The sequence below is a fragment of the Camelus bactrianus genome, chromosome 11 (assembly GCF_048773025.1).
Source record: "Camelus bactrianus isolate YW-2024 breed Bactrian camel chromosome 11, ASM4877302v1, whole genome shotgun sequence".
In the NCBI taxonomy this organism is placed as follows: domain Eukaryota; kingdom Metazoa; phylum Chordata; class Mammalia; order Artiodactyla; family Camelidae; genus Camelus; species Camelus bactrianus.
In genome coordinates this window covers 30,889,465-30,903,758 of record NC_133549.1, presented here as the reverse complement: position 1 = coordinate 30,903,758, position 14,294 = coordinate 30,889,465, and the positions used below count along the sequence as shown (strand labels likewise).

Sequence of the window (14,294 nt, the reverse complement as noted above, 5' to 3'; positions counted from 1 at the left end):
ACTGAGCAAATGATGTCGCCTGCAGGCAGGCTTACTTGTCTCTGTCCCTCCCGGTGCCTCGCCCCAGGCCCCCCAACACAGGAGGTGCTCTGGAAATGCTAGAAGCCTAGTGGGCTGACATCTGTGGGGACAGCTGGAAGTGCAGAGGGCCCACATCAAGGAAATGAGGGGTTTCCTGGACCCACACTTACCATCTTGGGTGGCGGGAGGTCTGGAAGGCTCTTTTGAGGGGCCAAGGAGTGCTGGCCGGGCTCCCCGTTGGTCAGTGGGTTCTGCTCCTCGGGTGCTGTGGGCAGCAAGCAGGAGGGGGCTTCGGTGAGGGGCGCCCAGCCTCACTGCAGAGGCTCATTATCCAGGAATGTCAGGTCACTGAGCCTGCTGTTTCTATTTCAGCAGGTGTTAATTACCCAGGCAGGCCGTCCCTGCGGCCAGTGCTGTTTTTCCTCCAAGAATAGGGTAGACCTGCCACGGGCAGATTCCTCCAAAGGAACTGGTTTGAGGTTTCTGGCAGGCTCCACACCCTCTCCTCCACCTGCCCTGGGTCCAAAACGATCTAGCCACAGAGCTTGAGCGAGCAGAGGAGCTGCCCGGGGTCACTATATTGAGCTGCTCTCAGGACCGACCCTGTGATTACCTCTGTCCACCCCACAGTTTCCCCGGAAGGCAAACAACCTCGGGCACAGTGGCTGCTTTCCTGCAGGGGGACTTCTGCTGGGTCCAGGCTTGGTGGCGGGGCAGGAGGTGGAAAAGCCACAAAGGGAACTTGGCCACTGACCCTCCGTGTGCTGTTAAGGAAAAGGCACCAAAGGCTCTTCTGAGCCTGACCACTTCAGCCGGTGGCCTAAACAGCCCGTGACAGGCAGGCTTGGGCAGATCTGGCCTTGGAGCTTCAGTGGCTGACGTTGTGAAATCTTTAACAGGACTGAAAGCCTTGGAATGCTGTGTTCCCACCTCTCACTAAGCCTCTGCATTTGAGTCGCAGGCTTGAGAGCTAGGAGAGGGGGCTTCTAACCCCCTCTCCTCTGCAACTAGGCAGCTCGCAAACCTCTGGGCCTCCCTGAGGTCCTGCTAAACCTACTCCCGAGGGCTTTTCAGAGGAAAGCAGAACATGACAGAAGACACCATGAAAGACAGTATGTTCTTCCAATGGAAGATAAAATGTTCTGCCAAGAGATCACCTTTGAACAAAACCTTTGAATATTAAGGCAGCTGTTGACATCACCATTTCCTCCCCATCACCTCTATACCACCCTCCCTCCCCGCCCTGCCACTACACATAAAATCCAGACTTCTATCAAAAAGACATAAAGCTGGGGCTGTGGAATCAGCACCATATATAGCTGCCTTCTTAGAACATCTGAATTATAACTTCCTATTCCTGGGATGATGCTGGGAAATGCTGAGAGATTTTAGGGACAGATTCCTTATCCATGAAGGGAACGGGAGACCTTTAAGAGGCAAGGAGGAGGCCTGATGAAACATCCCAAAATACATCAACCCCAAAATACCATCAACCAAAATATGACTTCCAAAAATAACTCCACCAGGCCTGTCTGTGGTGCTGGCTGGGAGCAAGGAGGGGTGGGATGGGACCAAGGCTTATACCTGCCCCCAACCCGGGCGCTGGCCATGCCCTCAGCAGTAGCCCTGTACCTTTGTCTTGGGACTCGGCATCCTGTTGCTTGTGGACGGTCACTTTGTTCATATAAATGTACTCCTCATCAGAACCTGCAGAAGGAAGATGGAAAACACAGGCTTCACGTGATTTCATGAAGGGAAAGGGCTTCTGGAGAGAAACAGTGTTCCCCCGCCCCTCAGAGACATTGTCATCCACTGGGATTCCTGTAAAGGCATACAATATTTAGACTTCATTGAGTCACTATAGAAAGAACTGACAGATGTCCAAAATAAGAAATGTCAAGTTTCTGACTGTTAGTTTTCTAGCCTGGGGGAAGGGGAGGGTAGGAGAGGGTACAGAAGAATAACTTAGGAATAAAAGTCTTAAGTGGAAAAGCACCCATACCTCAAAGAGCTGCCTCATATTTCACCAAGCAGAGATATCTCTGGGTTTTCCTAGCATTTCATTTAAATTGTAAAACACTTCTATCAGTCATTCTCACCCTAGTCTGAATTACCTGCATGGGCTAATCAGAGTGATGGCTATATAAGATAGGTTACGTTGAGGATCTGGAAGTTTAGCTCCCAGTCCTCTAGGTGGGGTGCCACTGTGGAGGCCTGAGCTCTGGTTTGGAGGGGTAAGTGTGCTGGGAATTGCACCTGGAGCACCAGCAGCTACCTGCTCTACCCTGTAGCGGCCCAGCCCTTCCTCTCCTTTAAAAACATTTCTGTACAGGTTGTCACTTTCCTGTGCGTGTCTAGGCAGAGAAAAGCTGGTCTGACTAGCCTTTCTAACACAGCTCCAAATGCCCCAAGGACCCTTTCTTCAGAAGCCTGCAGACAAACTAGTGCTTCCTAGTGCTTCTCCTCTTAGAAATCCTCCTCTACTTCTGAGGTCCTTAATTTGCATTTCCTAGAAACTTGAGGCTGATCAATTCCAGTGGCTGGAGACGGTGTTACCCAGCCAAGGAGCCCAATTCAAACTCCTGGCGAAGGAGGCAGTTCAACACCAGTCAGTTCCACACCACAGACCGCCCAGACTCTGGCCAAGAGGCCTGCATCAAGGGAGCCGCGAGGGCCCAGAGGAACAGGAGGAGGATACGGCTGGGTGGATCTTCCTCCATCAGCCTGTGAGATCGCCGCCCCAGCGCGCAGCCCTGCCAGGACCTCTCAGCAATGTCACCCCTTTACCAAAGGCTGCAGCCGCTTAGAGAAAGGGAACTTGAGGTCTAAACATACTTAGCCAGTTAGCTGCAGCTTGTATTCATCCACTGACTGGGGCCCAGAGGGTGTGGATCAGCACCTTCTCCAGAACATGGCACGGGGCGGGGGGGGGGGGGGACGCACTCTGCAGAGGGAGGCGGGAGATGGGGTGGGGGGTGGAGGGGGTCTCAGCCAAGCTCTGCTGTTAACAGTAATTCTGAGCAAAACACCTAAGCCACGTGCCTTGGTTTCCTTGTCTGCACAGAATACAAAATAACTGATGAAACAGTGCCTATTTCTACCTAACTGAAGGTTTTGATGACATAAAACTCAAATATTAGGGAATCTGGAAAAGTAAGGTGATCTTATAACTAGCAAAGTTTGAAAATGACAGCCTAAACATGGGAAGCAACTCAGAGGCTCAGTAATAGGAAAATGGTGAAATACATACACCATGGCCCATCAACGTGGGTGACAGGTCGACTTTAAAAATAAACTACTACTGTAGTGTGTAAATTGGCACAACTATTTTGGAAGTGATTTTGGAGGATAACTTAGTTTTAAAGTGTTCATATTCTTTAACCTAGCATTTCTCCTGCCAGAAAACTACCCTGAAGATAAACTCCAGCATGCAAACAAAATTTTATTTGAGGATGTTTAACTGTAATATTTTGAAGGTTTTTTTTTAGAGAACAAAACTTAAATGCCCACTAATAATAGGGGGTTAGTTGAGCATTAGTGTTCATTCATCAGTGAACACTATCCAGTTGTGAAAAATAACAAAGTAGCTCTACGTCTGTTTTACAGAAATATCTAAAACTTACAGTTTTAAGGATCATGTTTCAAAAAAGCAAAAAACCAAAAAAAAAAAAAAAAGCATGTGAACTGTCAACACATGGAAATGGGCACAGGTAGTAATTCTCAATGTAAAAATAATACAAAGCAGAATACAGAGGCAAACAAACCACAGCTACATGAAAATATTCTGATGACAAATAAAGATCAAAAAAGGAATTGAAGAAACGTAAATAGTGTTCAGTGTTCATTTCTTTCTTCTTATTAGTGACTAAACCTACACTTCGGTGCAGAAGGGAAAAAAGGCAACATATTGCTGTCACTGTTTTAACTGTTAGATTCTGAGCAGGTGCTTCCTCCCCAGGATGGCGATTTGTAAACTGCAGAGAAAACTGGCTCTGGCGGATTCCAAGGCCACGCCTCCCTCCTCGGACACTCTGCAGGCTCTGCTTGACTAGGTCTCGATTCTCAGTGTTGCTAATCCACTACCATCCAGCTGGTAAGAGGCTCCCAGGACTGTAATCCTGTGAACTTGGCCCTGGGAAGGGGAGGCTGATGAGCTGTCTCATGTCTAGGAAGCAGCAGCCTTGGGTGGGAGAACTTTCTATCGTTCCCTGACTCATTTTCAGAAGTGCAGTAAGCACCAGCACTGTGCTAGGCGCTGGGGATACAGCAGAGAACAAAACAGACATGGTCTCTGCCTTCATGAACCCACCGTGTTGGGGGAGGGGGGTAGGCAGACACGGATGGGGTGGTTGCACAGGTGTGTGGGAAGTCACGACAGCCACAGGTGTGGTAGGAAGGGGAGCTCCTTGTGCTCTGAGCGAGTGTGTGGATCCTGGGGGAACGACCCCGTGTCTGAAGAGACTGGTGGTGAGGGGCAGGGAGGAGGGACATGTTGGATAGACAGAATATTTGAAGCATTTCCTATCACAGGGGCAGCCCCAGAAATGTTCCCAGAGTCTCTGAACAGGGGATAGGGGGGCCCTCTCAGGGAGTTAAGACAGAAACAAATAGTAGGCCTCCAATAAATAGACCTCAACCTGTGCCTCAACTTCACCGTCTAGACAGAAGGCCAAGAGAGGAGAAAATTCAGCAATACAACAAAGATCAGAAAATGGACAATTGCGTTTGAAAAGTACACGTGCGCGCACACACACAGTCTCACACACACACACAGTCATACTCTACCCCAAATGTGTGGGAGTAAACAGCGGCCCAGCCAGTGGAGACCAAGCCTATCTCAAAATGATCAGCCTGCCTCTGCCTACAAGTCCAGTCAGGCTGAGTTAATTTTCTGGACGATACACAGTAAGGTAGGCCTGGGACGTTAAATTCTGGGGGCTTTGGCTTGTATCCGGTGCAGCATAGTGATTAACCTGGTGCAGACTAACCTGGAACCTGGAGAGATGAGGGGAGTTAGAAGGGTTAGGTCCCCTGGGCTCTGCCGCTCCCGGCCACGTGCCTTGAACAGGTGACTTTCCGAGCCTCAGTTCCCTTGCTGGTGATGGGGAAAACGGTAACTCCCCCACGGCCTCGGCATGTGGGTGAGGTGGCACAGTCCAAGCCATTTTGTACACCAGGATGGGCGGGGAAGTGCTAAGTGCACGAAAAAGGCCAGCTGCTGTTACTAGCACTCCGCCATCGAAGAGGGGCCAAGGGGGCCAGAAAGGGGAGTCCTCACACGGTGGCTGTTCCCCCCCGGGCCTCAACCTGGAGGGCAGAAGTGACAGCCGATGGCCTCCGCACGGCTGTGCACAATCATCAGTGGTCTGGGTGCACCCTGGGGGGCGGTTCACACTGTGGAGCCCCCTGACCGGCTCTCAAAAGCTCCCACAGCCCTACAAACTGCAGAGGCCAAGGGTGGGGAAGGTCTGCCTTTATAAAAGCGGAACATACCAAGACCAGGGGTGAAACAAAGGTCATCCTGTAGCAAGCTAGAGCTAGACCAAAAAGGGGACCCCACACAGGTGGCTCTGATGGAGTGGTGAGAACCGAGGACAGCGGGTCAGACCGATCACAGGGGTGCTTTTTTTAATTTCCAACAGAGGAGCTCTTTATCATTAAACATTCTCAAGTCGGAGCACATCTAAACGGTCTGGGAGTGTGCTTTTGAAAGGATTCCACCGATGAATCCTTCTGTGGAGTGATTCGTCCCTCCCTCACCTACCTGCCCTGTGATGTGGATTTCCCACGTGTCCTTCCCCCCTTTGATGTGCTGCTGACCAGCACTCAGGGCAGGGCAGCAGACACTCACTACAAAGCCAGGAGGAGCCTGGGGAGCCGCAAAGGCAACGAAGGGGCTCAGGGAAACCGCCTCTGATGAAAGGCTAAGGGGGCTGGATTATTCTGCCCGAACTGAAGGCCACTGGGCATAAAGCAACACGCTCCAGCTTTATGACTTCTCTGATATTCAGACAATAGAGACTAATTCTACATGGGACAAAGAAAAGGAAAAGGGACTTTGAAATGCAGCCCAGGAGATGCAGGTTGGTCAGCGGGGGGATTTCCTGACCGTGATGGCCAAAGCAGGTGCACTTCCTTCTCCTGGCACGGGTTTGGGCTGTTCCTACTGCGAGGCAGATGGGCGAGATGCCCTCTTAGGGTCCCTACTGTCCCAAAATATCATTTTGAATCCTCAAACATCCGATATAAAAATAAACTCTCCTAAACTGTTACGACTTCACAAGAAGGCTTTTCTTTTTAAAAAAAAACAAAGTTTGGGCTAGAAATGAAGCCATATGTCCGCAAGGAGTCTTATACAAGGATGTGCAAAGCAGCCTTATTATTCATAATAGCCCAGATCTGCAAACAACCCCAATGTCCATCAGCAAGTAGATGGAGAAGCAGACTGCGGTCTCCTTGCAGAATGGAATACATTTCAGCAATAAAAGGAACTCCTGGTACGATCCACAAGATGGAAAAATCTCCTGGTAGCAGCCAGACAGAAAGCACAAACCGTACGATTCCATTTACATGAAGCTCTAGGCTGAGCAACGCTAATCTGTGGTGGGAGAAATCGGAACAGTGGCTGCCTTGGGGTGGGGGTGGGGAGGAATTCTTGCCCTGGGGAGGCATTCTTACCCTGGGAAGGGGCGAGAAAGAACTCCCTGGGACAACAGAAATGTTCTATGTCTTATTTTGGGCGGTGGGTACACAGGTGTGGACAGCTGTCAAAATTCACTGAATTAACTACTTAAGATCTGAGCCCTTGGCTGGGTATAAAATCTAGCTCAATTAAAAAGACAGAAAAAAAACAGTGAACTCAGGGTTCTGTGATGTACGAAGTCTTAAAACGAAGTTTTCCTGTTTTCCCTTGGGCTGTGTGTCACTGGGCAAATTATTTAAACTCTACGGGGCTCAGTCTCCTCATCCGTAACCACAGCACCAGCCTCAATGGGGTGTCCTGAACATGAAGCTCATTACTACACGTGCAGTGCAGCGTTAGCTGTTATGATACCAGTTTATTTTCACCTCCCTACTGTCAACCATAAGGAGAAGTGCTTTGAAAACACTTTGCCTGAAACCTCATTCGTGGGCTACTGTGTTGAGTGTTCAGAGATTTCTGGGCTCCTGTTCACGTCCCGACTCCTGCACTATTGTTACGGGCTGAGCTGTGTCCCACTCAAAGTTCATAAATTAAGTCCTAACCCCGAATACCTCAAAATGTGACTGTATTTGGAAGAGAGGTCTTTAAAGAGATAATTAATGCTAAGTGAGGCACTGAGGTGGGACCTGATCCCATATAAATGGTGTCCATATAAGAGGAGATTTGGACACAGACGTCCAGAGGAAAGATGTTGCAAAGATGCAGGGAGAAGGCGACCATCTAGACCGTCTCTCTTCAAGGAGAGAGGCCTCGGAAGGAACCAACCCTGTCGACACCTTGACCTCAGATTTCCAGCCTCCAGACTGTGAGAAATCTTAAGTTCCGCTGCTTAAGCCAGTCTGTGGGGCGTTATCATGGCAGCCCAAACACCTTCCGGTTGTTTCCCCGGGGACCGCTTTCCTAAGGCCCTGGGCCACACTCACTGCTGCTTTTGGTATAGAGCCGGAGGAGCTCGGCCAGGCCGCTCTTCTTCACCACGGCCGTGCTGCTCAGGTTCTCCTGGTCAAGAATCTTCAGGAAGTCATCCAGCTCTGTCAGCAGCTGCTCCAGGGCTAGGGAGAGAAAACAGAAGAAGCCTTTACAGCGGCTGCCCCCTCTCCGAAGGCTCGGCTCAGATACAACCCTGGATCCCACAGCATCTCAGGATGGGCTCTCTGGTCCCAGGGGGAGAGGCCTGGGGTGAGGCCAGGCAGCACGTGGGGGGCCCAACCCAAAGGTGTGATTCCCAGTGCCAGGGTCTTGGGGAGAGGAAAACAGGCCCTTGGCTTTGTGATGGAAAACCCCAGCCACAGCTGCAGGTCTACCGTCTGCTGGAGTGACTGGCCAGGGCGGTCCAGGCAAGCCTGTCAGGCCACGAGAGCCTGGAAACAGGATATTCTTCCTCAGTAAAGGTCAATCAGAACAGCTCAGGGTCTGGGGAACTTGAACACAGATCAAACCCGCAACCATCAAAAGAAACGCTGCGGTTGACCCAGTTGTTAATTCTTTCCCCAAGAATGGGGAAACAGAGGGTCAGTCCCTCCAGGGAAATGAAACAGTGATTACTCTGTCCCCACAGAAATGTGGACAACCCACCAGAAGCCACACTGGACAAACAAAACCTTCCCTAGATTCTTCAGTGACTGAGCCACCTCAGCTGCCATGAGCCCAGCATCACCCCCAAGCTGGTTAAGGGCTTTGGTGCTACAGATCCAGAGGTCACATACTCCTCTCCCAAGGGCCCCCACTTGCCAATTTCTAGCTGGAAGCACCCTGCACAGATGCTAGTGCAGAGGGCAACAGACTAGGTGCAGGGCATTCACCATTGTTGTTGTTACTGTTAATGACCTGAATCTCTCTTAAGAACAGGATGCTGCCTTTGCTGTAGGGTCCTCATCCTGGATCCCCTGCCCAGCTGGCTCTCTCCAGGACATGCTCATTAATGGCAGTAGCTCCTTGAGGGTCTAAGCAGTGCCTTCCAGGCTGTCTGGGGATCACCTGGTGAGCTTTTAAAACTCCTGACGCCCAAGCCACACCCAGATGGATGATACCAGAATCTCTGGGAGTGAAACCCAGGAGTCAGTAGTTCTTAAAACTCCTCAGGTGATTTCAACACACAGCCAGCACCAAGAAGCACGGGTCTAAATGCAATGCCAGGTGTCACATCTGAGGGCCCTGCTCCCAAAGCCGGCAGCCAGGACGTCCAGACTTGCCCTCCGTCTCCTGCTGCTGAAACTCTAAGCAGCCATACACTCTCTCCGAGCTCCTTCACTCACCTATAAAGTGGAGAAGACTGCATGGGCCCTGACCATCTCACAAGGTTGGTGTAAAACACAAAATCTGTGAAGCTCTTCACAACAGCACCTGTGAAATGCTACGCTAACCACAAAAAGAGCTTTGTCGTCATCTCCTCCTCGCAGCCTGGGGCATCACCAGTTATTTCTATTCTCCACTGGTAGCATTCATCTCTAAGCTCCCCTTTAGAGAAAAAAACAGAGCCTTGCACTGTAACACTGCCTACCGTACCACATAAGGGAGAGGAAGGGAAGGAAGGTCACCTCCTCAGAGCAGCCTTCCCTGACTGCCTTCTCCAAACTAGTTATTTCTTATTATTTCTAATTGGGAAGAAGATCCCACAGAGTCTCCAAGAGGCCAGCGGCTTTTTCCCAGTTTACTAAAAACTGATCAAACTCTCAACAGAGTGAATTTTGAAAGTGCATCAAGCAAGAGCTCCCAGAGCCCACCGAACCAGTTAATACCACGTGAGATCCCCCCAGTGTGCCCAGCACTCAGCACTCAGCCTAAACTTCCTAGGAAATTGAAAAGGAGATCAGGACGGCGTGGTTCCTGCCCTTTGCAAGCTCATTGGTGGGACAAGACCAGCACGGGTGACATGATTAACAGACCAAGGCACACCAGCAAAAATTCAAGAGTCAAGCAAGTGATATCAACTCCTGTGACAGGACATCAGACAAGAGGCCGAAGGCTGGGAGGTTTCCGGGAAAAGGCAGTAGTAGACTGAGGCCTTAGCTTGTGTTTTCTTTGGTTTTGAACAGCTATTCATGAGTTTCCTGTTGGCTGCAGCAACTCAACAGGCTGAAAAGCAGTGAGCTTAAAGAAGTCAAACTGGGAAAGACAAAGGATAAAGACGAGGAAAATGACACTGAGCTTTGAACTCAGCCACAGTGGATGAGGAAAGTGAAAGGGCCTTGCAAAACAATTAGGAGCGCAAGCTGCACTTTCCTGAGCTTCTGAGCTCCGCTGGGCTGTTACTGCTGCTACTCCCACTAACAACAACAAAAAAACACAAGAACTCAAAGTCTCTTACTTCCACATCCTCAGCTATTCCCAAAAGCTGCCTGATTCCTGGAAAACGGCCTTTGTTTATTTTTATGTGAGCAAACATGTACCAAGCCAAAGGATGAAAAGTGTTGTGCCTGCTTCCAGGGAGACAAAGGTGACCCAGATGGAGTCCCTTGCATTTCCAAGGGCCCGTGCCTGGTGGGGGAGGGGGTGTGCAGTGCATACACAGGGTGCAATAGAAGTGATTCAGGGATATCTCCCTGGACCAGGAATGCACTGAGGAAAGAGGCAAACTCTGGGGTTATTGGGGGATAAATTTATAAGCTAGTCATTGAAAATGAATAAGAGTTTGTCGGAAAGAAACACAGGCGTTTCAGGAAAAGGGAATGAGATGCTCAGAAGACTCAGATGCTGAAAGCACACAGGGTGCCTAAGAAACCACAAGGAGCTCTAAATATCGGGGCACCCGGAGTGTGGAGGCAGGATGAGTGGGCCTCAAAGGGGAGAAGGTGAGCTCTGTGGCCAGAACTGCAGAATTAGATCATACGGACAGATCATAAGGGCTTTATTAGCTTTGCTAAGGGGTTAGTGCCTTATTCAGGGCCTCTGGGAAATGCAGTAGAAAAGCCGTGATGCAACAAATGGGACCTAATGAAACTTACAAGCTTCTGCACAGCAAAGGAAACCAGAAATAAAACAAGAAGAAAACCTACGGAATGGGAGAAAATTTTTGCAAGTGAAACCGACAAAGGTTTGATCTCCAGAATATATAAGCAGCTCATACGACTCAATAAGAAAAAAATAAACCCAATCCAAAAATGGGCAGAAGACCTAAACAAGCAATTCTCCAAGGAAGACGTACAAATGATCAAAAAGCACATGAAAAAATGCTCAATATCACTAATTATCAGAGAAATGCAAATCAAAACTACAATGAGGTATCACCTCACACCAGTCAGAATGGCCGTCATTCAAAAATCCACAAATGACAAATGCTGGAGAGGCTGTGGAGAAAGGGGAACCCTCCTACACTGCTGGTGGGAATACAGTTTGGTGCAGCCACTATGGAAAACAGTGTGGAGATTCCTCAAAAGACTAGGAATAGACTTACCATATGACCCAGGAATCCCACTCCTGGGCTTGTATCCAGAAGGAAATCTACTTCAGGATGACACCTCCACCCCGATGTCCATAGCAGCACTATTTACAATAGCCAAAACATGGAAACAGCCTAAATGTCCATCAACAGGTGACTGGATAAAGAAGATGTGGTATATTTATACAATGGAATACTACTCAGCCATAAAAACCGACAACATAATGCCATTTGCAGCAACATGGATGCTCCTGGAGAATGTCATTCTAAGTGAAGTAAGCCAGAAAGAGAAAGAAAAAATACCATATGAGATCGCTCATATGTGGAATCTAAAAAACAAAAACAAAAACAAACAAACAAACAAAAACAAAGCGTAAATAAAGGACAGAAATAGACTCACAGACAGAGAATACAGACTTGTGGTTACCAGGGGGGTGGAGGGTGGGAAGGGATAGACTGGGATTTCAAAATTGTAGAATAGACTACACTGTATAACACAGGGAAATATACACAAAATGTTATGACAACTCACAGAGAAAAAAATGTGACAATGAGTGTGTATATGTCCATGAATAACTGAAAAATTGTGCTGAACACTGGAATTTGACACAACATTGTAAAATGATTATAAATCAATAAAAAATGTTAAAAAAAAAAAAAAGAAAAGAAAAGAAAAGCCGTAATGCTTTCCTTCAAGCAGGCTAGAGACAGAGTAACTGCGAACAGTGGGGAGGACAATGGAAGGGGCCGAGGGGACCAGGGGACCGGGAGGGGAGGGAGGGGGGCCAGTTAGATGACTGCATTAGCACGATGAGAAAGATGAGGGTGTGGCCTAATCAGAGTGGCCGGGGCCATGTGGGGCACTGCACCCCCACCACCTCCAGTTCTCCCACACACCCTGCAAAGGCACAGCATGGGGAATGGGCCCTGGAGGCTGGATTACAACCTAACTCAGTCACATCCAGCCTTAGCAGTGGCGCTGGGGCTGAAGTCCAAGCGTGAACAAGTCCAGGTACTTGCTGTCTGTCAACCATCCCGGGGAAGTCAGGGAGGTTGACCATGGCCTCTGCTTCCTGTTCCGCCACACTTTGCAAGGTAGGGAGGGGATGGGGAGGAGGGGGTTGGACTTGAGACATGACAGGTAGTGGCAATGGAACGTGGTGATGATTCCATCAGATGTAGAAACTATAAGAGAAGATGCTGGCGGAGAGATGTGGAATGCCGTAAGACCTGCAGGTCTGAGGACACTGCAGTCAACCGGGCAGCTGTGGTCCCTGCTGCTGGGAAGCTGATGGGCCTGGCAGATAGGAGAGATGGGCAGGTGGGGAGCGCTGTGAAAGCAGACCCCTCCTTTCCCTCTGAAATAGCGAGCTGGGTGAAGGGTGAGCACCAGGGTTGAAGAAACGCAGGACCGGAACCAGAGGGAGTCGTGAAGCCGGGAGGTCATGTCCCTTCCTCTCTGGAGCCACGTCATCCCTCAGGGTCTCTCCAGGTCCCTCTCCACGAAGCCGCCCGTGGCCAGAGGCACCCAGCTGTCTGGCCAGCTCTGCCTCCCTAGATTCCTCACTGTCAAAGTCAGTAGCTCAAGGTTATCTCAGCTTGTGCCGGGTCCACGTTCCGGGCTAGGCACGAGCCCTTACTGGTCCAGGGCCAGCCTCTGTAGGTCTGGGCTCTGACCAGGCGCCACGCGCAGCGGCAGGGGTGGTGATGCTCCTGTGGTCACACACTCTGGGCCCCAGCTACAGGAGGCCCCGCTATTCGAAAGTAGGGCGTTCCTATGAAAACTCTTATAAGCCGAAAAGACACTGAAGTGAAACAGCAATCATCCTTTTTTTTTTTTTAAAGAATGAAAACCCTTTTTGGATGGATTTCTTTCAGTTAGAGAAAGCAGGTATTAGCGTAGGTCTTCCATCAAGAGGACACGATGTCAAGTGAACTTTGGAAAAGCAGGGGAAACCGAGAGCTCAGGTCCTCGGAAAATAACAATCAGGAAAAGCAAGGCCCCAGTCTGCGCCAACCGTGGTGACATTTTTCAGCCCTCAGAGCCGGGAGGGCCGGGCCACCCCTGGGAGGAATGTGGCCATTTCATTGAGGCTCTGGAAGGACTCAGTCTTCCCCCCCCCTCCAGCCCCCCCTCCTCATTTTGGTCTCTTCCTCGTCCTCCAGTGGAGGGGGGGAAAAATAAGTGTGCTGTTCATTGTGGAAACTATAGGCCCTTGTGCCGGCTTTCCATCCCGGCTCTGTTAAAGTTCAGAGTTGTCTGCTCACGGCCTGACAAATCTCAATAAGATTCTTGTTCGGGCCTTCCAAGGCCCACGCAGAGCTGGACGCTTCAACTGCTCGATTCACTGCCCTCGGCCCTGGGCCACGGCCGAGCTCTGCCTCCAGGTGACCTCCTCCCCCAGTTTTTCTCCTCTCGAGGCAGCCCTGTGTTTTGGTCACTAGGTTCCCAAACATAAATGTCTCCCCGACACGCTGAAGAAGCTGCCCCGCATGGTCCCCCTGCCGTTTTATGCACACATTTTTATTTATTCAGCTGCATCTGCTGAAGACCCGTGATTGAGGAAGGTTTTCCTTTCAAACATGAAACTCAGCAGACCTCTTCTCTAAGTATAAAGACGTGCACCCCTCCTCCCCTCCCCAGCAGTTCCCAAGACTGAGCTGCTGGGCATGTTATCTGCACGAACCTGACGCCTGGGGACCAACCGAAGTTAGGAAGCTGGCGGAAGTTTCCGTGACAAGCAACAGGAGGGCAGAAAATGCCAGTAGATTCCTCCCGATCATAGAAGATCCTCAAGTTCTCAAGGATGAGCTTTTGGAAAACATACCCCTCCCTCCACCTTAAAGGGAGACACCCCTCCCCTCTTAGAAAGCCCAAGCCCCCTTTCTCTAAAAGGGCCAAATGCCGAGCCAGCCTTTACCAAGCACCCGCTGTACCAGTGGGTACGTGCCAGGCATGTTAACGGAAGTGGGTTTTCTTTCTTTTTTTTATGGTGGTGATCCACACATAAATTTGTGTTTATTTATTTACCACTTTAACCACTTTCAAGTTTAAAATTCAGTGTTACAAGTTCATGCACGGTGTCATGCAACCATCACCACCATTATCTAGTCCCAGAACTTTTTAATCACTTGAACCAGAAACTCATTCGGGCGTCACTCTCCATTCTTTCCTCCCCCAGACTTGTGGCA

At 49.8% G+C, this 14,294-nt stretch overlaps 1 protein-coding gene across 7 annotated transcripts in view; it reads right to left on the bottom strand.

The window, feature by feature from the left end:
• AFAP1L2 (actin filament associated protein 1 like 2) overlaps positions 1 to 14,294 on the bottom strand; it is a 91,062-nt gene that overhangs the window by 26,173 nt on the left and 50,595 nt on the right. For all 7 annotated transcript variants that reach the window (XM_074373577.1, XM_074373581.1, XM_074373575.1 and 4 more), the window contains 3 exons: positions 7,648 to 7,776; positions 1,654 to 1,728; positions 192 to 286 (listed from right to left, as the gene is read on the bottom strand). In XM_074373577.1, the coding sequence (XP_074229678.1) occupies positions 192 to 286; positions 1,654 to 1,728; positions 7,648 to 7,776 (299 nt within the window). The remainder of the gene's footprint in view (positions 1 to 191; positions 287 to 1,653; positions 1,729 to 7,647; positions 7,777 to 14,294) is intronic.